General features: G+C 41.7%; 1 protein-coding gene across 1 annotated transcript in view; it reads left to right on the top strand.

The window, feature by feature from the left end:
* DHTKD1 (dehydrogenase E1 and transketolase domain containing 1) overlaps positions 1-14,188 on the top strand; it is a 33,866-nt gene extending 19,678 nt beyond the window's left edge. Inside the window, exons 12-17 of the mRNA XM_069978734.1 lie at positions 934-1,040; positions 1,179-1,343; positions 5,253-5,335; positions 8,378-8,547; positions 11,885-11,970; positions 13,085-14,188. Coding sequence (XP_069834835.1) covers positions 934-1,040; positions 1,179-1,343; positions 5,253-5,335; positions 8,378-8,547; positions 11,885-11,970; positions 13,085-13,186 — 713 coding nt within the window. The 3' untranslated portion in view covers positions 13,187-14,188. The remainder of the gene's footprint in view (positions 1-933; positions 1,041-1,178; positions 1,344-5,252; positions 5,336-8,377; positions 8,548-11,884; positions 11,971-13,084) is intronic.
* The last annotated feature ends 12,326 nt before the right edge of the window (positions 14,189-26,514 follow it).

The following is a 26,514-nucleotide window of genomic DNA, read 5'->3' as shown; positions in this document are numbered from 1 at the left end:
ACATAAAGTGTAACCTGTGTAGATTCAGAGGAAGGCAAAAACCCTTATGAGGTAGAACAAAATAGGCCTAATTTCATGTGCGTGGTTGAAAATTATCCAAAAAAAACAGATCTGTATTAATTATTCTGTGCACAATAGGACTGGAATTACCAGGATAAATGTACATGTTATCGGGGAATTAACATATATTCCATAGAAACAGAGGTATAATAATTTTTGTGTAGATTATAGGGAAATAAACACATTCCATAGAATGAGGCCTTTACATCTAGGAAGGTCTCCTGGCTGTATGGGGTTAACCACCCAAATGTTCCAAATTGTAGCTGAGCCTAAACATGGAAAGAAGGGAGTTTAGTGAGGTTTTGCAAATGGATAGGTTTGGGAGTTTGGGGTGCTTCCAATTCATAAGGATGTTTTTAATTTTTTTTTTTCTATTAAAAAGTAGTAGATCTATTATGGACCTAGATTTAGCCGAGTGAACTGGATCATCTACTATAAACAAACTTAAGGGGCAAAGACTCTAGGCAGGCCCATCGTCCAGTCAATAAATGCAGGGTCATCTCCAGAATTGGAGAGTATAAGAACAGATGTAGAAATGTGCTGTTCTTAAGAAGGCATCGGGGACATGTAGGGGAGTCATAGCAATATAATGAGTTATCTGTGTTGCCCATAGCAGCCAGTCAGAGCTCAGCTTTTTTCATATTACTCTGGCAAAATGAAAGCTGAGCTGTGACTAGTTGCTAGTGATAACAGTAAGTCAGCTGGATAACGAAATGTTAGTTTCCAGTATTTGTAGACCTACAGAACTAAAGCAAGTCTCTTTAACATCTGTTCTTTACACCTTTCCTTACAAGTTTGAAATACTGACTATAGGTGTGACAGTGGCCAGAATATCTTACTACACTGCTTCAAGGTTTCTTTTTGTCCAAATAGGTGAGGCAAAGTGGCTTTTACAGAGCGGCATTGTGATTCTGCTTCCACATGGTTATGACGGCGCTGGTCCAGAACATTCTTCCTGCCGCATTGAACGCTTTTTACAGGTAGTCCCAGTTATAAGAAACCTGACTTAATACTTCTGCCACATAGTTATAGCAATTTTGAGAGCAGATAATAATTAGTCAGTTAAGCTTTTAGTTCCATATTTATTACTTTAAGTTTTTTCTTTCTTCTTTATATAGATGTGTGACAGCACAGAAGGAGGAGTAGATGGTGATACAGTAAATATGTCTGTTGTTCACCCCACGACGCCAGCACAGTATTTTCATTTGTTACGTCGACAAATGATACGAAACTTTAGAAAACCTCTAATTATGGCCTCTCCAAAAATGTTGCTCAGATATCCGGTAACCAGTTTTCTTCTCCAGTTCATATTTTGTTCTGCTAAAAATAAAACAAACTTTTAAAACTGAAAGCCTTTTTCATGTCACTTAAAGTTTTGGAATATGTTTTAACATTGTGGATACAGTGCACATCTGGCTGCTTCTTATACAGTGTTGAAAATAAGTATTCGATACACAATTTTGTAAGTTTTCCAACCTACAAAGAATGGAGAGGTGTGTAATTTTGTATTGTAGGTACACTTTACCTGTGAGAGACAGCATCTAATTATTTTGAATTGTATTGCATGAAATAAGTATTTTATACAATAGAAAGAGCTCAATATTTGGTACAGAAGTCTTTGATTGTAATTACAAAGGTCAGACGTTTCCTGTAGTTCTTGACCAAGTTTGCACACACTGTAGCAGGGATTTTATGCCACTCCTCCATACAGATCTTCTACAGATCGTTCAGGTTTTGGGGCTTTGCTGGGTAACATTGAATTTCAGCTCCCTCCAAAAATTTTCAATTGGGTTCAGGTCTGGAGTCTGGCTAGGCCACTCCAGGACCTTGAAATTCTTCTTATGGAGCCACTACTTAGTTTCCCTGGCTGTGTGTTTTGGGACATTGTCGTGCTGGAAGACCCAACAACAACCTATCTTCAATACTCTTGAAGACGTTGTTGGCCAAAATCTCCAGATACATGATCCCATCAATAAGGTGCAGTCATCCTGTCTCCTTTGCAGAAAAGCACCCCCAAAGCATGAAGTTTCCACCACCATGCTTCATGATTGGGTCTGTGTTCTTGGGGTTGTACCCATCCTTCTTCTAAAAAGTTATATTTCGTTCTCTTCTGATCACATGACCTTCTCCCATGCCTCCTCTGGATAATCCAGATGATCGTTGGTGAACTTTAAACAGGCCTGGACATGTGCTGATGTGAGCAGTGAAACCTTGCCTGTCCTGCAGGATTTTAATCCATAATGGAGATGTGTCTTACTGACAGTAATCTTTGAGCTCTCTTCAGGTAATTGATCAGGTACTCCCATGTAGTTCTTGGCTGATTCCTGAACTTTTTCAGAACCTTCCTTACCCCATAAGGCGAGCTCTTGCATGGAGCCCTCAGACCGAGCAAGACTGACAGTCATCTTGTGACTTTTCCATTTTCTGATAATTGCGCCAACAGTTGTTGCCTATTGTCCAGGAGCCTTGTGCAGGTGTTTGGTCTTGGCCATAGTTAGAGGTTGGAGTTTTGAGTGTGAGGATAGGGTTTTTTTTTTATACATATTAATGAGTTCAAACAGGTGCAGTTAATACAGGTAATGAGTGCAGAATAGGAGAGCTGCTAAAATGAAAAACTTATGGTGGTTTTACATGGAACGATTTATCGTTCGAATTTGCACGATAACGATCGAATTTGAACGATAATCGTACGTGTAAACGCAGCGAATGATCAAGCGTCGAGCGAGAAATTGTTCATTTTGATCTTTCAACATGTTCTCAAATCGTCGTTGATCGTTTGCAAAAAAATTTGCATCGTTCCGTGTAAACATTCTTTCAACAATTTCACCTATGTGTGAGACAGGCTTAAGCGATCGCAAAACGATTTTTCCGTATGATGTATCATTCCGTCTAAACGCTGATCGTTATAAAAAAAACATTGTTCAAAATCGTTGATCGTGCGAATTATTGCTCCGTGTAAAACCACCATTACAGGTCTATGAGAGCCAGTATTATTGCTGGTTGGAAGGTGATCATATACTTATTTCATGCAATTAAATGCAAATTATTTAAAAAGCATACAATGTATTTTTTATGGATTCTGTCTTAGTTTAAGTGTACAAAAAAAAAATTACAGACTTCTCCATTCTTTGTAGGTATTAAAACATTCAAAATCGGCAGTGTATGAAATACTTATTTTCCCCACTGTATACCCCTTAGGAGTATAGGAATGGTATGCTAGCTGACCATAATAGCATATTTTCTTTGAGGCCAAGTATACACAGTGTATTTTTTTTATTTATTAAAAAACGTCCGTTGTTCCAGTTTTGTAATAAAGGCTGTTGTTTAAAGGGAACCTGTCACCCCCCGTGCCGGGGTGACAGGCTCCCGACCCCCCGTTAGAGCCCCCTATACTCACCTAATCCCGCCGGGTCCCGCTTCTAGATGCGGTCGGGTGATGAAGATCTCAGCCGCTGCAGCCCGGCGCGCGCGCGCTGAGAGATGAGTCCAACACCCATAGAGAATGACAGGAGAGTCCAGCGCTCCGTTATTCTCTATGAGCGCTGAAATCATCTCTCAGCGCGCGCGCGCCGGGCTGCAGAGGCTGAGATCCCCATCACCCGACCACCTCCAGAAGCGGGACCCGGCGGGATTAGGTGAGTATAGGGGGCTCTAACGGGGGGTCGGGAGCCTGTCACCCCGGCACGGGGGGTGACAGGTTCCCTTTAATGACAGTGGCCAATTACATTACAGCCTATGGAACCACGGCTGGTCTATTTTGTGCGTCCACTATTCAGTGAACAGCGGCCACACAAAATTCTGTGCACACAATGTAACGTACGGCTCCCAGCTGTAGTTTACATTTTGTGCTATGGTTAATTGGAGTGCGGGTACACCCGAATGTGCCCGCATTCCATTTAAATTGAAATGATGTTCACCGCAGTATTGGCCGGGAGAAAAATCTCAGACAGCGACCATTCTGTCACATGGCCGTGTCACACAACGGCCGCTGTTTTGCCATGTGTGAACATGGCCTAAACAGTTTTTCCAGGTTAACCTCTCTGTGCACTAAAGCAACAAATGCAAACTTACCTCACCCACTCTCCTCTGTGATTGGCTGAACGGTAATAGGGACATCATTGGAAGATGGAAAAAAGTAAATATGCAGATGGTAACTGTTTTAGTGCACAAAGAGGTATGGAGTTTTCCTGGAAAGCCTATTTATGAACATTGAAAATGCATAGACTCATCAAGTCAATGTCAAACAGCTGTCTGTACATTAATACTTTTTAAAAAAAACTTTATGCATGTGATTTGCTTGTGGGTACATTTACAGCAAAAGTCAAGGCACTAGTATGTGAACATGCAGGTCTCTAAGTATGTGGCGATCTAGATATGCCAACTTCAGTGTTAAAGGGGTAGTGCGGTGCTCAACATTTATTCAATAAATAACACACATTACAAAGTTATACAACTTTGTAATGTGTGTTATTTAAGTGAATGGCCCTCAACCCTGTGTTCCCCCCCACCCCGGAAGTGTGGTGCATTATACTGACCGCATTACTCTCGACCCCGGCCGACATTTTGGGAGCTGTCCGGCCGGCCTCCTGAAGACGTCATTGTCCCAAGATGGTGGCTGGGGTTGACAGTAATGCGGTGAGTATAATGCACCACACTTCCAGGGGTGGGGGGAACACGGGGAAGGGGGCCATTCACTTAAATAACACACATTACAAAGTTGTATAACTTTTTGTAATGTGTGTTATTTAGTGAATAAATGTTGAGCATCGCATTACCCCTTTAACACACAATATTTTGGTCAGTCTTTTTTCAACGAAAACCAGGAGTGGAACTGACAGGGCAAAATTATAATGCAAAGATTTGCTAAGTTTTATGTGTTTTCAACCCACTTCTGGTTTTGGTAGAAAAGACTAATGGAAATAATATGTGCAAACATAGTCGTTGGCTGTTTTTCACAGCTCTCTGATCCAACTTAATCTCTATTAGGTTTAGGTAAGGGGACGGTGGAGGCCAGGCACTCCACTACCACTTTTCTTCATCAGGTAGCTCTTTTGTGTTTTGGCTTATTGGCCTGCTGTAAAACAATTGTTGGCCCAAAGGTGTAATATGTTGTGCTTAAGAAGAGCAGAATGTTAAGCTTCCAGAGCCACTTAAGAAAAGTTATTTAATTTCTTATGTGTATTTTTTTGTAGGCTGCTGTTTCAAGCTTTGAAGATATGGCACCTGGAAGTACCTTTAAACCTGTTTTAGGAGACCCTGCTGCAGACCCTAAAAGGTACATTGATTATTTCTATTTATATTATATAAAAAGCAGTTATAAACAGGGTCCATGCACCTGACTATATTGCACATTTGTGTTTTTATATGGCACCCATACTGTATATTATATTACTTGGAAAAAAAAGCTCCAGGGTTTTCTGTCCATATAATGCACATTCACCACCAGTATTTCTGAAGTGGCAACTGTTGCTTTCCAACAACATCCATACATTTCATTACTGAAGATGGGTCGTGTGACAACTAGAAAATAACACGCACACTAATGTCTAGACTGGATATCTGTTTCTCCTTTGTTACTGACTTTATAAGAACTCTATGATTATATCCTCATCTATCAAATCCCTCCTAGCAGCTCTATCCTTCTTGTTCTTTTGTATGTCAATGGAAGACATTTTGGGGACAGAAGATTCATGTTGCTGATCTATCTTTTGTACAGTGACCCTGAGGGGGGACACAGTGAGAGGGCAGGGTCTGCTGGTACTTGTATTCTTACTTGCTCAGCAGAGAGTTCCTGGATGTAATAATAATACATTTATTTATATAGCGCCAACAGATTCCGCAGCGCTTTTTTTTTCTATGCATACAGTACATAATACATAATACATAATAGAGGTACAGTTAAATTGGAATAAATAAGAACATAAATAAAAACAAAAATACAAAGTATAAACGAGACCTGCTCATTGGAGCTTACAGACTATAAATTTTCGTTGACACCAGGCATAAGTGCTTTATTTGTCCATGGTCCAGCCATTGTACATAGTTAGAAATACACGATAAGCCAGTAACAACGCCAATGTCTGATGCAAGTAAACATATAAAGTGCAGGAACCATCAGAGATAGAGCAAGGGAAACAACAGAAGGGGGAAACCGTTTAGGGAATGTTATAGTCGAGCCTGAAGAGATGAGTCTTCAGGGCACGCTTGAAACTGTGAGTATTGGGTATGAGTCGGATGTGTTTGGGTAGGGAGTTCCAGAGAATTGGTGCAGCACAAGAGAAGTCTTGGAGGCGGGAATGAGATGTTCTGATTATGGAAGATGTCACTCTTTTCTTACCTCTGCTGTAGCTTCTCAGCAGCTCCACATCACCTCTCCACATTGAAATGTACAGAGTGGTTCAAGGACCTGTGAGATCATGGTGATGTGACCACAGGTATATCACTGCAGATGCCTACAGAAATATCAACCCTATTGCACACTTTTGTGTCATCAGCAAACAGACAACCCTTACCTACCAAACCTTCTCCTATGTCACTTACAAACATATCAAAAAGTAGAGGACCCAGAATAGACCCCTGTGGAACCAGTCTCAAAATACACTCAATTAAAGAGGCACTGTCGCGAAAATGTGTTGTGTGTTTGTTTGTTGTGGGGTTTTTTTTGTTGTTTTTTTAATGAAAATGTGATTGCAAGCACTTTTGTAATACACTTTTTTATTTTATTTTATTTTTAACATTTTCTATGTTTAAATCAATGTTAAACATATGTCCACTGGGTGTCTCCCTTCCTGTCAAAACTGCAGTTCATGCTTTCACCTTGTCTTTTCTTTGTTAATAAAAAGAGACAGAACACAGGAAGTCACGGCCCTTTGCATGCTCACATACATGGCTTGGTATTGATCGGCCCAGTAAGCATGCATTAGTTAGTATAAGTTTTTAACGTAACCTAAGTTAATTGCCCTAATTTCAAATACAAACTGCATCACAAGCATGTGCTGCCTTTCCCTGTCCAGCCACCACCGGATTATCCTTTTCCCTTTCAGCCAACTCGTACAGCTGCTTCCCACCAGAGTCTGTCCACCCCCACTGGTCCGGCATCTTCTGGAGATGCATGTTCCCTGGCTGCCGCGGGTGCCTCTTTCTGCAGCCGGGGATACTGCAGTCAGCCCGTCTGGACCTTGCCTCTCCTTCCCCGGACCACCTTTACTGCGGAACCCACTGGCGCTACCTGTCATCCTGCTGCCGCAGGTGCCTCTCACTGTGGCTGGGGACACTGCAAGCAGCCTGCCCGGACTTAGCTTTGCTCCCCCAGACCACCAGCCCCACCACCTCACGCTTATCCGGCACCTGCTGGTGCTACCTTTTTCTGGACGCTGCTTCCAATGACAGTCAAAGTAGGTTGCCAGCTGATTGAGTTAACCCCTGCGCGACCACAGCAGGACTCCCCAGCCCGCAGACAGTTAACAAGTACCCCTAACCACACTGCACTACTACATACTACTCTACCAGTCAACCAGCACCACACTGCAGCACTCCTGCCTCTATAACACCCCTTTCTTGTCACCTGGCTATTTGTGTGTAATAAATATAAATATACATATATATATTTACACACAGGCGCACATACAAATGCACACACAGCAATACTGGCTCCCTTCTTCACCTCCTCTTCTGTGGCAGCTACTTTCTCTTCTCCTTGACCCATCCCCACAGAGCACTACAGATGCACATTTGTACCGCTGAACGCATTTGTCCCGGTCATCTGAACGCTCACAGAGAAGGCAGTCATTTGATTGATGGATGCATTGAGCCGTGTCTGGTTTTCTTTCCAACCAGCACAAGACTAAAAAGCTGCCTTTAGGTGACTTGACCTGGATAGTAAGTAAGTATAGCTTTGTTTTACAGCTTGATAACTATAAATAATAATAAGGTATATTGCAAACTTGCTTTATATCACATTCCTTGTTTAGATTTTAAGAGTTATAACAGTAACACTTTAGGTGCATGAACAATGAGGGGAACGTATAGATTGTGTGGCCATTTATTTTCATTTTTGTTCATTGTACGGATGAAAATGTCTCTTGTTTTTGTGGGGGCATAATGTTTTAAAATCTACATAAAAAAATCCCATGACATTCATTGTTTGCTTGTTTTTCTACTCCTACCCACTGATTAATGTATGTGTTTAAAATGTTTTAAATCTAAGTATTACATCAACCCTATTAAAATGCATGTTTATTATATAATGTCTTGAACCTTTTATGGTTCCATGAATAGATCACAAGTACTTATGTTTTTTGCCTCTCTTTCATTACAGTGTTAACACAGTGATTCTCTGTTCTGGAAAACATTACTATGCATTGGCTAAACAGAAAGAAACACTAGGAGAACAAGGACACAGATTTGCCATCATTAGGATAGAAGAATTATGTCCATTTCCATTAGACTCACTCCAGAATGAAATAGGAAAATATTCAAAAGTCAAAGGTGAGTTTAAGTGACACCTTTCTCCCAAATTTAAAGAGGGAATCTGTCATCTGCAATTCATGTTCCAAACTGCTGACACTTAGGACAAGGAGAGAAGTGGTACCTTTCATATATCCAGCTGTGCTTCCATGATGTAGAAAAGTGTTTTTATTCTCTGGTACAAAGAGTCAAAGAGGTTTTTCTAAGCTCATGGACTGTTGCAAGCTGGAATACCTCCTCTCTCCCCTCTCCCTCCTTGATTAGCCGAAGTCCGAAGCAGAATCAGGTATGGGAGAAGGGAGTAAGGTTAAAGCTTGCATTTTTCTAAATTCTGGGAGCACAGACTGATATATGAAGGCTGTGTCAGTGTGATTCCTTTACCTCTAAAATGTATGGTTGCTCTGATAATTACTGGTTGCAGCAGTGTCCTGGCTCTGGCCAATGTTTGTTTGATCAGGCACTACCCTCTGGGAGCACTGACTCAAGGTAGCACTGACAATGGAGACTGGCACCATAAAGGTCCCCATACCATTTAGACTTTAGACGTCCGAACTTGCTGCTGGTTGCAGATTTAGCCATCCATATAAGGTGTATGGGGCCGTCTCCAAACAACCACCAACAAATGGTGTCTGTGGTAGTAGGTGGTTGACTGTGATGGAAAATCACGACTGACCCCTTTGGTCAGAGAGAGAGAGAGAGAGAAGCTGCGGCTAGTGCACTCTCGCTGCAGCTTACCCCTCCCCATCCCATAGAGAATACAATAACGCTCAGCCGTGCCAAACATTCCTTTGTGTGGAAGGATGGGCAGCGGGCAATCGTTAGGCCATTAGTTATTGAAGGTGTATGGCCACCTTAAGAAAGGATGTTGGGGATTAGGGATGGTCAATATAGGTTTTTCCAATTTTATCCCAGTCAGAGCAGAATTGCATATAAGTGTACAAACAAAACCAAACATTACAGAGTAACTAACTATTCATCAGCCTAAACAGTTAGAGGGCTATGCCCACAATAGAATACTACTAGAGATGAGCAAATTTATGGTAAAAATGAAGTAACTCTTTGTTGGTTCGGCAGTTGGCTGATCAGCCTGCTTCCTTTGAACTCTGTGCTGCTCTTCTCCGGGTGCTGGGAAAAGCTGTATCCAGTCCTGGGAAACTGGCTCCCAGGGAGGAGTGGCACAGACGTCAAAGGCAGCCAACTGCTGAGCTAACGAAGTGTTTCACTTTGTTTTTCTGTGAATTTGCTCATCTCTAATTACAAACTAAGGCCCCATTCACACTGAGCAAAAACGTCGGAGAGCGGTGGAAGCCCTCTCATTCACTCACAGCAGGATACTGAGCACAGTGGGATTCCGTGTCGGAGAACAGGATACTGAGCAGGGTGGGATTCCCGCCATGCTCAGTATTCTGCAGTGAGTGAATAAGAGGGGGCGCACGTGTCTGCTCTCCAACGTTTTTGCTTAATGTGAACGGGGCATAACTGTAAAAAACAGGTACTTTTACCTTGTTTCACCTCTATTAGGCTCCGTTCACACTAAGCAAAAACGGTGGAGAGCAGCACCCTCTCGCTCATTCCGCCATTTTTGCTCCGTGTGAACGGGGCCTAATAGAGGTGAAACAAGGTAAAAGGTTTTGTACAGTGGCCCATTCCATCCAGCGGGATCCTTTCAACAGAGCCTTCTGACAAGAAGCACTGCAAATAGCCACCTCAGCTAAATTACATGGATACAAATAATTTTCAGCGCTGTTCTTGTTGACAGTATAGAGGAGTATAGCGTAAATGAACAGATTTATTTAATATTGCATTAAGCGCCCCACTGTGTGTTATACAATCTGGCCACTAGATGTCATATGTATGCATGCAGATTGCGTCACAACAATATAATAAATGGTTTCAATACTCACTATGGGAGATCATCTTATGTATTCAGATTCTTTTACGCTGAATCCTTATAAGGACTGTATTCCACAATGTTTGGTTGGTGTATAGTCCAATGGTTTGTATGGTGGCTAGGAGCTGGCAGCACCGCTTCTACCAGCACATAAAGTCCGGTGTGAGCAGCTAGTGACGCCACTAGACCCACTTTCTGACCCACATAAACCTTTGTAGCCCAATGTAGTGATGTTACTAGCTGTTCACACTGGACACTGTGTGCTGATAGAAGTGGTGCCACTGGCCAGGGCATGCTCCCAGCAAACATACAATGCTTAATGCAGTATAAAATGTATCTGTATTTCCCTTATATTGCCAGAACAAGACTGGCAAACAGCATTTAGCAGCGTATACATATTGAAAGCAGAGTGCCATGTATAGACCCTCCCCTTTTAGGTGTAGAGTCCACTCTAAAGTAAACATGGAGTATATAATTGTATTAACGATCAGTAACTAGCGACTGTGGTTGTGTGTATTAAGGTGAATCATTTCATGTAATTCCCAAGCACTTGGTTGCAATTGTTTCTTGTTGTTAATTGGTGAACACAAAAAATCGCTTTGTCTAACAGGACCCTTAGGGCCAGTTCACGCGGAGTAAAACTGGTGGAATTCTGCGGCGGAACTTTCTGCTGCGGAATCCCGCCAGCCTTCGTGTCATACAGGCAGGCTATGGGAGGGTTCGTGTGCCTCCTCTCTCCACTCTGAAGAATTCACTTGTCAATTCTTCAGAGCAGAAACGTGGCACGTGAGCCCTCCAATAGACTGCCTGTATGACACAGAGGCTGGCGGGATTCCGTGGCGGAACTCTCCAGTTTTGAACTGGCCTTTACATCTACTGTTGTTGCAGATCACATCATCGCCTGATTTTTATCCATGTTTCATATGGGTGGTAGCAGGTCAAGACCTGATGAGGCACTATTAAAGGGGTTAGTCAGTGCTACAAAAACACTTTGTTCCAGAGTCGGCACCGCTCTTGTCTCCAGATTGTGTGGGGTTTTGTAACTTTGTTCCATTAAAGTAAATGGAGCTTAATTGCATACCACATCTGAACTGGAAACAAGAGTTGTGCTGTCTCTGGAAGAAAGTGGATAGCCCCTTTAACCTGTACACACTATTCTAGATGCCCAGAGCTAAATCTCATGCTTTAATATGCTAAAGGAAGTTCTGTACTGCAACTATGCAGTAGTATTTGATTGATAATAGAATTGATGATATAAGAAATCTACTTGATGATAAAGTAGGCTTTTGGTTAATAATATTTTGTCAAAAATAGAATACATTTCTTAAAGGGGAAAGAGCAGGATCAAATGAACACTGTGTACCATAACCAATGAAAACGCTTAGGAGCAGAGAATTTACTTAATGCTAATCGTAAAGCCATGTAAAATTTAATCCAAAACCAATTACTTGTACTCTGATTTTCAAGATTTCATTTGGAGTCAAGAGGAACCTCAGAATATGGGTGCTTGGACTTTTGTTGCACCTAGATTTGAGAAGCAGTTGGGGCAGAAGGTAAGGTTTCTGTGTAAATTTTTATTTTATAATTTTTATTGAATTGTATAGTTCTCTGTACAAATGGTATCACACAGAACCAGAAACAGATGGCTAAACCGAGATGACTAGTTGTGAAAATCAAAAGTATATTGTGCTTTTATAGTAAAATATAAAATGGATTCAGCCAGGTTGGTTTAGTGTTTAATAGGTTTCCGTTCATCTCCATGGCTGTTTATAGGAGTTTTGCAACTTTTTGCGACCACTATTAGAACTTGTTATAAATAACAACCAAAGCTATTGTCTCCAGTGCACAATCATTCTGGTCCTCTCTGCTGGCCCTGTTTACATGGTTGCAAAGGTGACCATATCCACAGTGTGGGCAGTCTGTGGGCCACAATAATGGCAGTGGGTTAAACTGGTAAGTATAGCTTTGTTGTTGTAATCGCAATTCCTACCAGCAGCCGATTTCTTTCTTTTTTCTTTTTTTTTTTTGTTTATATCAATTCCCTTTTTTATTTTTAAAACATATGTCAAAGCAAGTGCCAAACTCAACAGGATGAGCAAAAGGGGAAAAGTTACAATCGCTTGCCTAAAATGGGACTCAGATCCACAGGAGTAACAATAATGGCATAGCCGAAAAGAATGCCAAAAACAGGCTCTAAGCATAAGCCCGTGGGACAGCTATGGCATGCATGAGCCACGGGCAATTGTACAGTAACATTCCAATGTATTATAGTTATCAAACAAGAATTAACACCTAAACGTGAAGTGTGGCTGGGGAGGAGGGGAAGAGAGGCGTAAGGGGTTATGGGAGTGGCCTGACCAATCACCATAAAGGAAGATGGTAAGCAAAGAGATAGAGAAAAGCCAATTTTTTTTTTTAATAAGCCTGAAAGCAGCTTTAGTGTCTTAAAGGAAACCTGCCACTAGGATGAATATTATAATGCCAATAGCAGTGCACAATTTTTAACAATGTTTTCTACTATATATCTTCGTTTCGGGAAGTGTGTGTGGGGTGCATAGAGGATTCTATGTCCTGGGGGGCCAGGACATAGGGGATTGACCTAAGATGACTCTTTGGTACAGTATTTGGTGTAAGTAAATTGCTTTCTACATTTTTTTTTTCTTTTAGTTGAAGCTTGTAAGCAGACCTGCTCTTCCTGCACCTGCTGTGGGAATTGGGACTCTACACCAACAGCAACAAGAAGATATCCTTAGAAAAACGTTTGCATAACTAGGATAAAGTACTTTTTCCAGTATCAATGTTTGACTGTATCCAGACATGCTTCTCTAGAAAATTGAATGAAATACACAAATTCTTATCTGCAATACTTCATTCCTCTCAGGACAGGGATCAAAACACTAACATAGATATAGTTTTTACTTTGCTAAAATTAACCATTTCAAGCTGCTAGTTTTTGATAAAGTTCTAAATTTTGTAAAGACAACACCTATATTGCATGTGTAATATGTTAACAAGGTGGTTCAGGTACAGTAGGGAAATAATGGTCTTCAGTAATAGGTCAAGCATTGTTATTGCACTTACCACCTAGATGTGCATTTCCACAAGAAAACACATAGGGGAAGATTTATCAAATTTATAATTTTTCAAAGAATCTTTGAGGAGTAAAAGGCGGAATAGGGGCAACTAAGACAATTCTGCTTTAAAGCCCCTTAAACAGTGACTTCCCATTAAGAGAAACTTTAACCTTTGATACCCTCCCTTTAAAAGCGACTTTGGTGCCGTCCCTTTAAAAGCTAATTATGTACTGTCCCTTTAAATGTGCCTGAAGTACCGTCCCTTGAAGAGTGACTATAGTGCCGACCCTTTAAGAGTGACTTTGGTACAGTCCCTTTAAGAGCTCATTTGGCCCTGTCTCTTTAAGAGCTAATTTCATACCAGCCCCTTGACAGTTACATCCAGTGGCCTTATAATGGTAAAGAAAATTAGATTTGCATACTTGCAGCAGAATTTTCATCCCACTACAAATATGTAAACACTGCCCCCTTTTACCCGCCACGGCCCGGTGAATACTTAACCGGTCTGCGCTTCAGCTTGCCACTGGACTTCAGGGAGCCGGGAGTATCAGAAGCAGGCCAGAGCGTGGAGCGGTAAAGTATTCAGAGGGATGGAATATACATACTCGCAGCTGGATGAAAATTCTGCTGCGAGTATGTAAACCTCTTAAAAGTGACCATACCGTGAATCACAATAAATTTTGCTGCAAACTCGCAGCGTGAAGCTTCCCTTAATGAGAAAGATAGGGGTAAGAAAAGGTAATTGCATGTTCTTCTCATAATTTTGCAATATATGCTGTTTACATTTTACAGCTAAGGCTCTGTCCACACTTCTGTCCGATGCTCTGTTTGATGCCTCTGTTGCTATTTTGGTGAGATTTGATAGGAAGAAAACATGCAATGTGCAGTGTTAGGATTCTATTACACAGAGCTATTTTTTTAACGACTAACGATAAACGATTGCAAACGAGATTGTTAATCGTTAACCTAAAATTGTTCACTATATTACACAGAACGATAACCATTAGTTACGATCGTTATTATGATAGTTACTATGATGGTTTACTCCTTCTGATCCCAGCAAAACATTGAACAATGTGCAATTACACTGAACGATTAGTGAACAAATACGGAACTTGAGCGAACGAATTTGAAATTACAGCGAACGATTAGCGAACAATTAACAATAATTTTAGGTTCAGATCTAAATCAACAAAATACAAACGATTTTTCGATCGTTGCCTGCAATTACACAGAACGATTATCGTTTAAATTTGAACAATTTAACAATTTTTCACCCTTAGTCTTCCCTTCCAAAGCAACGGCACTGCGGCGGAATCGGATAGACTTTATTATAAGGGATTAGGGTCTCGCCAAGTATGGGTTGTGTCTGTCGCTGAACAGGTTTTCCATTGTAGTGGAAGCCATGATAGCAGCGTGAACAGAGCCTAAATTAACCTTCTGTTGCAACATTGTAATACACACATATATGTATTAAAAAGTGCCTGTAGTGTAATCTAAGTATAGTTTATTGCAGATTTTCCTAAAACAAAAACAAAAAAAAAACCTGTTGGGAGTACAGATGTTTGCAGAACGAATGGAACCTAACTCTTTCTCCATGAAATATTTGAACTGTAGTGTTAGATAAATACTGCTAGATAAATATGATGTTAACACAACGTCAAAAAAAGAAAAGCCATCTGCTTTTTCTATTTTTCTAAAGACGTCAGGTTTTTGCCACAATTTAATTAACTTCAATGGAATGCATTGAGGTCAATCAGATGACGGACGTTCAATACACACGGTGTATTAAATGACGGATGTCTGCGCAGACATCAAATCATGTTCATGACAATTATTTTTAGACGTAATTTTTTAGTTTACGGTCCTTTCACTGTTTTTATTATTAAATTCAAAGGACTTTTCAATTAAAGACACCCCCAAAGGCCAATAAGTCCATCTAAACTAGAATAATGTACCAACAGCCGTCACTGCGAAATGATGGACGTAATTTAAAACTCAAAATGACGGACATCATTTTAAACGGAGAGGAAAAAATATGTAAACATAGCCTTAGGCAGATAATGTAATTTTCAGAAAGACATTGAATTTTAGCAAATTTTATATTGGCGATTGTAATTAAGGGCTAATTTACATTTTAAATATTTTTTTTAACCAGTGACAGAATTGGGTCCTACCCTGGTTTCTATCCTTGTTCAAGAGACTTTTTGTATTTTTTTTTCTATGCTGTTTTTGTCCAAAATGTGTAGCACAATGAATATGGGGCTAAACTACCTGTGTAGAAAACCTTAATGTTGGTAAACCGTAAATTGAAGTAGAACCTGAAAAATAGTGTTTTTTTTGGTTTTGTTTTTTTGGATGTGTCTCTTAAAATAGGTTGGAATTGAATAAAACTTTATTGATATGTATTTTCTGATTTGGAAATGTGTATATAATATGCTTTATTTGGTTGTGATTTATTGTACTGTTTTTTTTAAGTGTACCTCAAGTGTATCTCAGTAAGTATCAATAGAAATGAAAAATTACATTAAATAAATTAATTACATTACAAAGAATCTCTACTTCAAATAATAGGTTTTATCTATGTGAGAGCTATGCTCTTTGATATGAATACTGCTTATTTTGTGGCTGCCTGTCTGTACAGGAATGTTTTCAAAAACTTATAGCAATTGGAGAAATGGTAGCTGAGCTTTGTGCCCAGATTGACTGATGAATCAGGGCCACTGTTTTACTTTTACATTATATTTTGTTCTCCTAAGAGTTAAGGTTTAACCCTTTTGAGGACCAGGCCCAAAATGACCCAGTGGACCGGGCAAATTTTGATCTTAGTGTTTTCGTTTTTCCCTCCTCCCCTTCTAAGAGCTCCAGCACTTTCAGTTTTCTATCTACAAGGCCATGTAAGTGCTTGTCTGTTACAGGAATAGTTGTACTTTGTAATGGCGTCTTTCATTCTACCATAACATGTGTGATGGAATTCCAAATATATTATTTATGAAGATATAAATAGGTGAAATCGTAAAAAAGAATGCAATATGGTAACGTTTGGGGGGTTCCTGTGTCTACGTAATGCACTATATGGTAAAAGCGACATGATACTATTATTCTATTGGTCAGTCCGAACACAACCACATGCAGATTCTGTTATATATATATATTTTTTTTATGAAATCCTTTTTTTTGGCAATTAGTTATTAATAAAATGGGCCTATTGTGACGCTTATAACTGTTTTATTTTTTCACCTATGGGGCTGTATGGGGTGTCATTTTTTTCCGCCATGATCTCTAGTTTTTATTAATACCATATTTGTGAAGATCAGACGTTTTGATCACTTTTTATTAATTTTTTTTTATATATAATGTAACATAAAATCTGTAATCCGCGCACTTTTTTCCCTCTTTTCGTCTACGCCGTTTGCCATTCGCAATGACGCTTGCTATATTTTAATAGATCGGACAATTGCGCACGCTACGGTATATTATATGTTTATTTCTATATGTTTTATTTATAAATGCTTATATATAAAATGTTTTTTTTTATATACATTTTAAGTCCCTTTGGGGCACTTGTACATACAATACTTTCATTTTCTACACTGATCATTGCTATGCCATAGTGAACAGATCGCCGATCGGACCGCACGGAGGCAGGTGAGAGACCTCCGGCGGTCCGTTTTAATGATCGGGACCCCCGCAGTCACACTGCGGGGGTCCCGATTGGTAAGTGACAGGGGAATCCCCCTGTCACTTACACGTACATGCTGCGGCCGCGTGTGATCGCGGTGTTTAAGGAGTTAATGTCACACTGCAGCGCGATCGCTGCAGCGTGTCATTAACGGTGAGGTGCCGGCTGCTGATTGCAGCCGTCCCCCACCTGCTATGAAGCGCGCTCCGCTCTGGTTTGCACATGATGCAATTATGTCATATGTTTAGCACCCTGGATCTAATGCCGATCCAAAATAGGTATTTTTCGCTTTTTAAGATGCACCTGACTATTAGACACATTCCTGGTTTAGACAACTGAAAATGGGGAAAAGATCATGTTAATAAACTTCCTTGGTGGTCTAAGGCAGTAAAGGGGTCAAAGTTTATTGAAATGACAGGGCCATTTTAACACTCTCCATGAAAGTACATTATATCCATCCATACACAGCTCTGCTGTATAAACATACCCACAGACACACACAGTGCTACTACACCAATAAATCAGTATAAGTCCGCACTAACTGTGCTATTAGCAGCCTCTACACTACCAGACTCCACCAGTCCAGTTCAGCAACACAATGAGATAATAGGTATGGAGGAAAAAGCTTCTCACCAAATGCTGTCATCTTCGGATTCATGAAACCCAATATACTCTGTAAATACAGGGCACAGTATATTCACAACGTCTTCATGACTTTAAATTCATTTATTTAGAGCGTAGATGAAGCATATACAAAAGCTCAAAGCCCACAGCTCATGTAAACATCACATTCGGACGCCCAGGTACGTCCTCCTCGCGGATGTTTTGGAGGAAACAAACTCCTCCTTCCTCAGTGACCATTCATAACTACTTGACCATTTTCTTACCATGACGGCACCATCGGATAAATAACCTGTGACATGAACCAAAAAAAGATGGCGGTCCCGCACTAGTATGAGATTCCAGTTCACACATCTCTAATATCAGTAAAACGAACACTCCATAGTCCAGGAAACCAACGTTTTAGGCTATAAGCCCTTAATCATGGTATACATACAAAATTGCAAAACTTGTTTAAAACAACTCTGGGCGAGGTTACCTGCATTGTGCATCTCCCAATAAAAACCTGGAGAATGAATCCAAGCATAGCTCATACATATATAAGATTGTGTATAAAAAAAAGGCTTTTGTATGTACACATTATACAAATTATTGCACTAACAGGACAAGCAAAACATAAACCCGTTATTTTTGCATGGTACACACAGGGTTAACGGACTCTTTGAGGTTTATAGGTGTAAAGAAGGTAACACGTCCTGTTAGTGGAGGAGATCACAAGTGCAAATTAATGAACAAAGGATCATATTGGATGTTCATTCCAAATGGATTAAACTGATGCCCGAATCTCATCCTCACATACTGATTTTATGATTTATGTTCCTGTTAGTACAAGAATTGAGGTATATTTAGAGTTAATGTGTGTGTGTATATAATATATATATATATATATATATATATATATATATATATATACACTTACCGGCCACTTTATTAGGTACACCATGCTAGTAACGGGTTGGACCCCCTTTTGCCTTCAGAACTGCCTCAATTCTTCGTGGCATAGATTCAACAAGGTGCTGGAAGCATTCCTCAGAGATTTTGGTCCATATTGACATGATGGCATCACACAGTTGCCGCAGATTTGTCGGCTGCACATCCATGATGCGAATCTCCCGTTCCACCACATCCCAAAGATGCTCTATTGGATTGAGATCTGGTGACTGTGGAGGCCATTTGAGTACAGTGAACTCATTGTCATGTTCAAGCAGAAATCGAGACTCATCAGACCAGGCAACGTTTTTCCAATCTTCTACTGTCCAATTTTGATGAGCTTGTGCAAATTGTAGCCTCAGTTTCCTGTTCTTAGCTAAAAGGAGTGGCACCCGGTGTGGTCTGCTGCTGCTGTAGCCCATCTGCCTCAAAGTTCGATGTACTGTGCATTCAGAAATGCTCTTCTGCCTACCTTGGTTGTAACGGTTGGCTATTTGAGTCACCGTTGCCTTTCTATCAGCTCGAACCAGTCTGCCCATTCTCCTCTGACCTCTGGCATCAACAAGGCATTTCCGCCTACAGAACTGCCGCTCACTGGATGTTTTTTCTTTTTCGGACCATTTTCTGTAAACCCTAGAGATGGTTGTGTGTGAAAATCCCAGTAGATCAGCAGTTTCTGAAATACTCAGACCAGCCCTTCTGGCACCAACAACCATGCCACGTTCAAAGGCATTCAAATCACCTTTCTTCCCCATACTGATGCTCGGTTTGAACTGCAGGAGATTGTCTTGACCATGTCTACATGCCTAAATGCACTGAGTTGCCGCCATGTGATTGGCTGATTGGAAATTAAGTGGTAACGTGCAGTTGGACAGGTGTACCTAATAAAGTGGCCGGTGAGTGTATATATACACACACACAGTGGTGCTTTGGATTCCGAGTATAATTCATTCCGGGACTGCACTTGTAATCCAAATCACTCTTAAACCAAAGCAAATTTTCCCATAAGAAATAATTGAATTGCAAACAATTGGTTCCCCACGCCAAGCAAAAATTATAATGTTAATTTGTTTTCCCTAAGGCCCATTGGCATCACAACGATAGGGGTATTTTCGCCCCTGCGAGCCCCTGGGACGAAGGAATATTTAATGAAATCAAAACAAACTTTAATGGACTGACAATAAACCCCTCCCACAGGAAGTATAAGTAGTCCCTCCTCCCCACAACCATCAGTCAATAACAAGAAAAAACAAGGGTAGGGAGTCTTGTGATGCCAATGGGCCTTAGGGAAAACAAATTAACATTATAATTTTTGCTTCCCTTACGTCCCATTGGCATCACAACGATAGGGGAACTAGCAAGTATCATCCCCTACGGGCGGGACATCCAGAACAGCGGCATTAAGCACCGATTTGGCAAAGGCTGTTCTGGAAGAAAATTTAGCATCAAGCCTGTAGTGCTTAACGAACGTTGAGGCAGACGACCATGAAGCAGCTTGACAGATGTCTTCCAAAGACACCAACGATCTCTCTGCCCAACTAGAGGCGACAGCCCTGGTGGAGTGGGCTCTGGTAAAGGGTGGTGGAGATTTACCAGCTGATGAGTAACATAACTCTATAGCCTCACAGATCCACCTAGAAATGGACGGCTTTGAAGCCTTCTTTCCCCTGTTTCTTCCTGTAAACAGGATTAGTAGATTTTCTTCCTTTCTCAAAGGAGCCATTCTGTCTAGGTAAATCTTCAATGCCCTGGGTACATCTAGTAAGGAAAAATCAATCCCACGTTGGGATGGATCCGATGGTGAAAAAACCGGAAGGACAATAGGTTCATTTATGTTGACAAAAGAGGGCACTTTGGGGATAAACCCCGGCAAAAACCTAAGAGTAACTTTATCTTCTGCAAATACGATATATGGAGAAGTTGCTCCAAGAGCTTGCAGCTCTCCTACACGTTTAGCCGAAGTGACTGCTACCAGAAGAGTGCACTTCAGCGTGAGGAATTTTAAATCCACAGAATTCAGTGGTTCAAATGGAGGAAGACATAGTTGTTGAAGAACCAAAGACAAATCCCAGTGGTCAATATGTCTGGTCAATCTTGGCCTTAATCTAGTGATTGCTTTAACAAAGCTCCTTACTTCGGATATCTGCAAAAGTTTGAACTTTAGATGAGTTGATAAGGCCGCAATTTGTACTTTGATAGACCCTGGAGTTAAGCCCTTATCAAATCCTTCCTGGAAAAATTCCAGGAGCTGGGCAGTAGAGGGTTTAGACGCATCCAAACCTCTAGAATCACACCATGAATGAAAAATTCTCCATATGCGGGCATAAGACTGGTTAGTTGAATGGCTTCGGGCATGTGTTAATGTTTGAAGGACCTTCTCAGAAAACTCCACTGGTCCTAATAAGGACCCTTCAACCTCCAAGCCGCGAGGTTGAGGCTGTGAAGGTCCTGGCAGAGGTGATGACCCTGAGATATCAGGTCTGGTAGGAGAGGAAGCTTCCAGAATTCTCCCTTGCTCATCATCATGAGTAGGGCGAACCACGATCTCTTCGGCCAAAATGGCGTGATCATGATGAGAGATGCTTGATCCTGCCTGATCTTCAACAGTACCCTGGGAATCATTGAGATCGGTGGAAAAATGTATGCCAAGTGGAACTTCCACTGGATTGACATGGCATCCACTACCGTCGGGTTGTCTGCCGAGTAGAGGGAACAAAAATTCCTCAGTTTGGCATTGTTTCTCGTTGCCATCAGATCTATCTGAGGATGTCCCCACTTTTGGGTTAACTGGACGAACACTTTCCTTGAAAGTGACCATTCCCCTGGAATCGTCAGTCCTCGGCTCAGACGGTCTGCCAGTGTATTGTGGACACCTCTTATGTGGAGTGCAGTAAGTCTCGTTATTCTGGGTTCCGCCCAGTTGAAAATGTGTTCTACTTCTCTGAGAAGTAGGGGAGACTTGGTACCTCCCTGCCTGTTGAGATATGCAACACAGGCAATGTTGTCCGTTCGGATTCTGACCGCCATCCGTAATAATCTTGGGGAGAAATGAAGAAGGGCTAGATAAATAGCTCTCAGTTCTCGCACATTGGACGGAAGAGCTGCTTCCTGGTTGTTCCAAGTTCCAGCTACAGTCATTTCTTCCAGATGTGCTCCCCAACCTGAGCCCGACGCATCCGTGGTAATGGTTATCCAATGCGGCTCTACTATGTCGGCTCCGTGTCTGACCTGTCTCCACCAGGTTAGGGATTGTCGGGTTCTTGTCGACAGCACATGAAGAGTCTCTAAATCTTCCATCTCTCGATTCCAGACTGCCAGAATTTCCCTCTGAAGATATCGCATGTGCCACAACGCCCATGGCACAGCGTCTGCTGCTGATGAGAGAAGCCCCAGATATCTCATCAGAGTCCGAATCGAAATCTGGCGCGGAGGAATTAAAAACTGAGCACCCCTCTGAATTCGCATTAATCTGGGAGGCGAAAGGAACAGTTTCATTTGAGAGGAATTTATGATGAAACCCAAAAAAATCTTTTCCTTGGATGGCGTCAGATCCGACTTTTCCATATTGATTATCCACCCCAACTGCTGAAGAATGTCCAAGACATAACTCAGATGAGAACTCAGAAGAGTCTGAGTTTGGGCCATAATCAACCAGTCGTCTAAATAAGGAATAATCTTTATTCCCTGAAGTCTGAATAGGACCATCATAGACGAAACTACCTTTGTGAATACAAAGGGGGCTGATGTTATGCCGAATGGAAGCACTCTGAACTGAAGGTGTCTTACCCTTCCTCGCAGATGAACGGCAATTCTCAAAAGCTTTCTGTGCGCAGGCAGAATAGGAATGTGGAAGTAAGCGTCCTGCAGGTCTATCGATACCATAAAGTCTTCCTCCTGGAGGATGTTCTTTACGGATCTTATGTTTTCCATCCGGAACTTTTTCTTTACCATGAATTTGTTCAAGTATCTTAAATCGATAATAGTCCTCCACCTTCCTGACGGCTTGGGCACGAGAAATATCGGTGAGTAGATTCCTGTCTCGATTTCTAAAGGAGGAACATCCTCCAGAGCCTCGATGTCCAGGAGGTGCAGGACTTCTTCTTCTAAAATAGGTTGTCTTGCTGCTCCTAGAAGACGGGAGAGAAGAAACCTTTGGGGAGGAAACGCCGATAAAGGAAGCGCGTACCCGTTCTGGATAATGTTGATGACCCAAGGGTCCTTTATTAATCTTATCCAAGCGGGAAGGAACATGGTAAGACGCCCTCCTACCGGAATACTTCTGGCGTCAGAAGTCTGGCTTTTTACTTCCATCTTTATTTTGTTGCTTACCAGAGCTTCTTTTATTGTAGTATTTTCCTCTTCCTTTGAACTGGTACCTAGTTTTACCACGTTGAGGCGATCTACCTTTACGAAAGGAACTACGGTTACCTCTATACGATCCGCTGGAAGAGGTTAGAGGTAATGATTTACCTTTTTTGTCTGAAACTTCTTCCATCAATTTATCCAGTTCAGACCCAAATAGTCTTCCTGGCTGAAATTCCAAGTTACATAACTGGAATTTAGAGTTAGTATCCCCAGCCCAAGGCTTTAACCATAAAGCACGCCGACCTGCAGTGGACAGAGCCATAGACTTAGATGCCAGTCTAGTCTCCTGAGATGCTGCATCGCACAGAAAGTCGATCGCCATATTGACATTCTTAAATGAACGTAGGACCTTGTCCCGGTTCACTCCAGATTCAAGATCCTCCTGAGCCTTTGCAAGCCATCTTCTAAGGCTCCGGGCTACCTCAAAAGAGGATATAGCAACTGCCCCTTGGGCTGCTGCAGCCGCATAGGATCTCTTAAAGGCTACCTCTATCCTCCTATCCATAGGATCCTTTAGGTTAGACCCATCCTCTGCCGGAAGAACAGTATTCTTCGATATCTTCCCTATGGCAGTATCTACCTTTGGAGGATCAGCCCAGTCCTTGGATTGTTCCTCCTTGAGGACATACAAGGTTTTAAATCGTTTGCTTAATACCGGAGCTTTTTCCGGTTTTTTCCATTCTATCTGTAGCATAGACATGGACATCTCCCCTACAGAGAAAGCCCTAGGCTTTTTAGCAGAGGGACCATCTTCTACTTCATCAGGATGAATTTCAGCCTGAACCGCCTTACGTAATTTATGGATACTCTCCACAGGAAAATAACCTTTAAACGCTTCATTATCATCTTCAGAAGTAGAAGATGAGTCGGAGTCAGAGGAAGATCCAATCTCATCAATTACTTTGTATTCAGATCCCTAGGCAGAAAAAAACTAGACTTAGCAAATCGAATACACACACTGTAAGCCCTAGGCTACAGATACTCACACGATGAGAAACAGAGGGAGAAATGCTACGCTTAGATTTCTTTTTACGACATGCATGATGACAATCTCTAGCCGCAAGGGATTTCTCAACAAAATCCTTCACCCAGATAACCACGTCCTGAGTATCAGGTTCTCCAGTGTTCTTAGGACGGCAGGAGGCACAACGTACTGAAATATATATCACATTGTAAGATTCAACATATATGTAAGAAAAACCTTAATTTGCTAGAAGAATCATCGTACGATATTCATAGCCATCTGGAAGTGGAGTTTCACATTCAGCACATATAAAATGTTTGCGCTTAGATCCCCTTTTCCCTGGAGGGCTGGACTCCATAGCAGACATCTATTAAAGACATATATGGAAAAAAACTCAATACAACAGGCCTAGCCTGAGAAAATGAGTTGCCATATCTCAGGAAACCACAAGAGGGCAGTCAAAGATCACTTACTTGTAAGCAGGAGATCTTTAAGTAGCTTTAATATGCACAGCAAATAGCACTAACCCAGCAGCACACAGCACAGCAGCGCAGCAGTACAGTCTCCTGAGAAGGCAGGACTCCAAGAAGTCAGACCTAGTCTTACCTAGTTTGAGGTCCTTATAAGCATGCCTCTGTATCCGCCGCTTCCGGGTGAGAACGTCACGTGACGCATGTCACGTGACGCGCGGCGTCATATGACACGAACGAATCCTGGACTCGGCTGTATGATGATGCAAAACGCATCACAAGGGCAGCGCCGGCGTTCAATGATGACGCGATCGCGCGTCCTGAAACAAACATATACTAAATATATCCCGGACACCTACCACTGCGTCCGCATACTGGTAAGCCTATCAAGAGGAACGAACTATTACAATCTGAGCAAAAGAGGAAAGAATTCCACCCTGCTCAACAAGTAAGAATACCTAAGGGGAGGGAGCAAGGTCCCTGGGGGCTAAGAGGAACGAAGAAAAAAAAAGACTGATGGTTGTGGGGAGGAGGGACTACTTATACTTCCTGTGGGAGGGGTTTATTGTCAGTCCATTAAAGTTTGTTTTGATTTCATTAAATATTCCTTCGTCCCAGGGGCTCGCAGGGGCGAAAATACCCCTATCGTTGTGATGCCAATGGGACGTAAGGGAAACATATTTTTTTATTCTAAACAAATGAAACAAAGATTTAGAAACCGCTGAATATGTGATATTATGTTACTGTACAGTAAAGCAATCAGCATGTGGTGTATAATGTATAGTAAGTGCGTAAACATGAAAATACAGCAGCAGTTTGTAGATACAGGATGGAACTGCAGATCTCCACAGTCCTGCCCCCTGATGCAAACCCCAGCCTGAAGTGGATCTTCTATTATTTGAAAGGTGAGGGAGACTTCCTGGGTCAGAGTACAGGGCTGTAGACCCCGCTATGCGGATCACACCCCTCCCCCCACTCACCTTTCCACTTGGTACAGTCACTTTAAGAGCTCCCTGTACTACCAGGCCCAGGCTGAAGCACTGGAGGCGGGCCGACCCACCCTTAATGGGAGGAAACACCCACCCCTCTATGATAGGGTTCCATTGATTCTAATGGATTCACGTCATGGAGGGGCTGGGGTTTCTTCCCACTGGGAGTGGGTCAGCCCGACTCCAGTGCTTAAGCCTGGGTCTGGTGGTACAGTCACTTTAAACTAAAGCAATGAATGCTCTTAAACCTAAGTTACAATTTAAAAAAAATGATCCAAGGTACTCTTAAACCAGAGTACCTGTGTGTGTGTGTGTATATATATATATATATATATATATATATATATATATATATATATATATATATATATATATATACACTCACCGGCCACTTTATTAGGTACACCTGTCCAACTGCACGTTACCACTTAATTTCTAATCAGCCAATCACATGGCGGCAACTTAGGCATGTAGACATGGTCAAGACAATCTCCTGCAGTCCAAACCGAGCATCAGTATGGGGAAGAAAGGTGATTTGAGTGCCTTTGAACGTGGCATGGTTGTTGGTGCCAGAAGGGCTGGTCTGAGTATTTCAGAAACTGCTGATCTACTGGGATTTTCATGCACAACCATCTCTAGGGTTTACAGAGAATGGTCCGAAAAAGAAAAAACATCCAGTGAGCGGCAGTTCTGTGGGCGGAAATGCCTTGTTGATGCCAGAGGTCAGAGGAGAATGGGCAGACTGGTTTGAGCTGATAGAAAGGCAACAGTGACTCAAATAGCCAACCCTTACAACCAAGGTAGGCAGAAGAGCATCTCTGAATGCACAGTACCTCCAACTTTGAGGCAGATGGGCTACAGCAGCAGAAGACCACACCGGGTGCCACTCCTTTCAGCTAAGAACAGGAAACTGAGGCTACAATTTGCACAAGCTCATCGAAATTGGACAGTAGAAGATTGGAAAAACGTTGCCTGGTCTGATGAGTCTCGATTTCTGCTGCG

Source organism: Dendropsophus ebraccatus, chromosome 1 (genome assembly GCF_027789765.1).
Source record: "Dendropsophus ebraccatus isolate aDenEbr1 chromosome 1, aDenEbr1.pat, whole genome shotgun sequence".
Lineage (NCBI taxonomy): Eukaryota > Metazoa > Chordata > Amphibia > Anura > Hylidae > Dendropsophus > Dendropsophus ebraccatus.
This window is presented reverse-complemented; position numbering and strand designations above follow the sequence as displayed.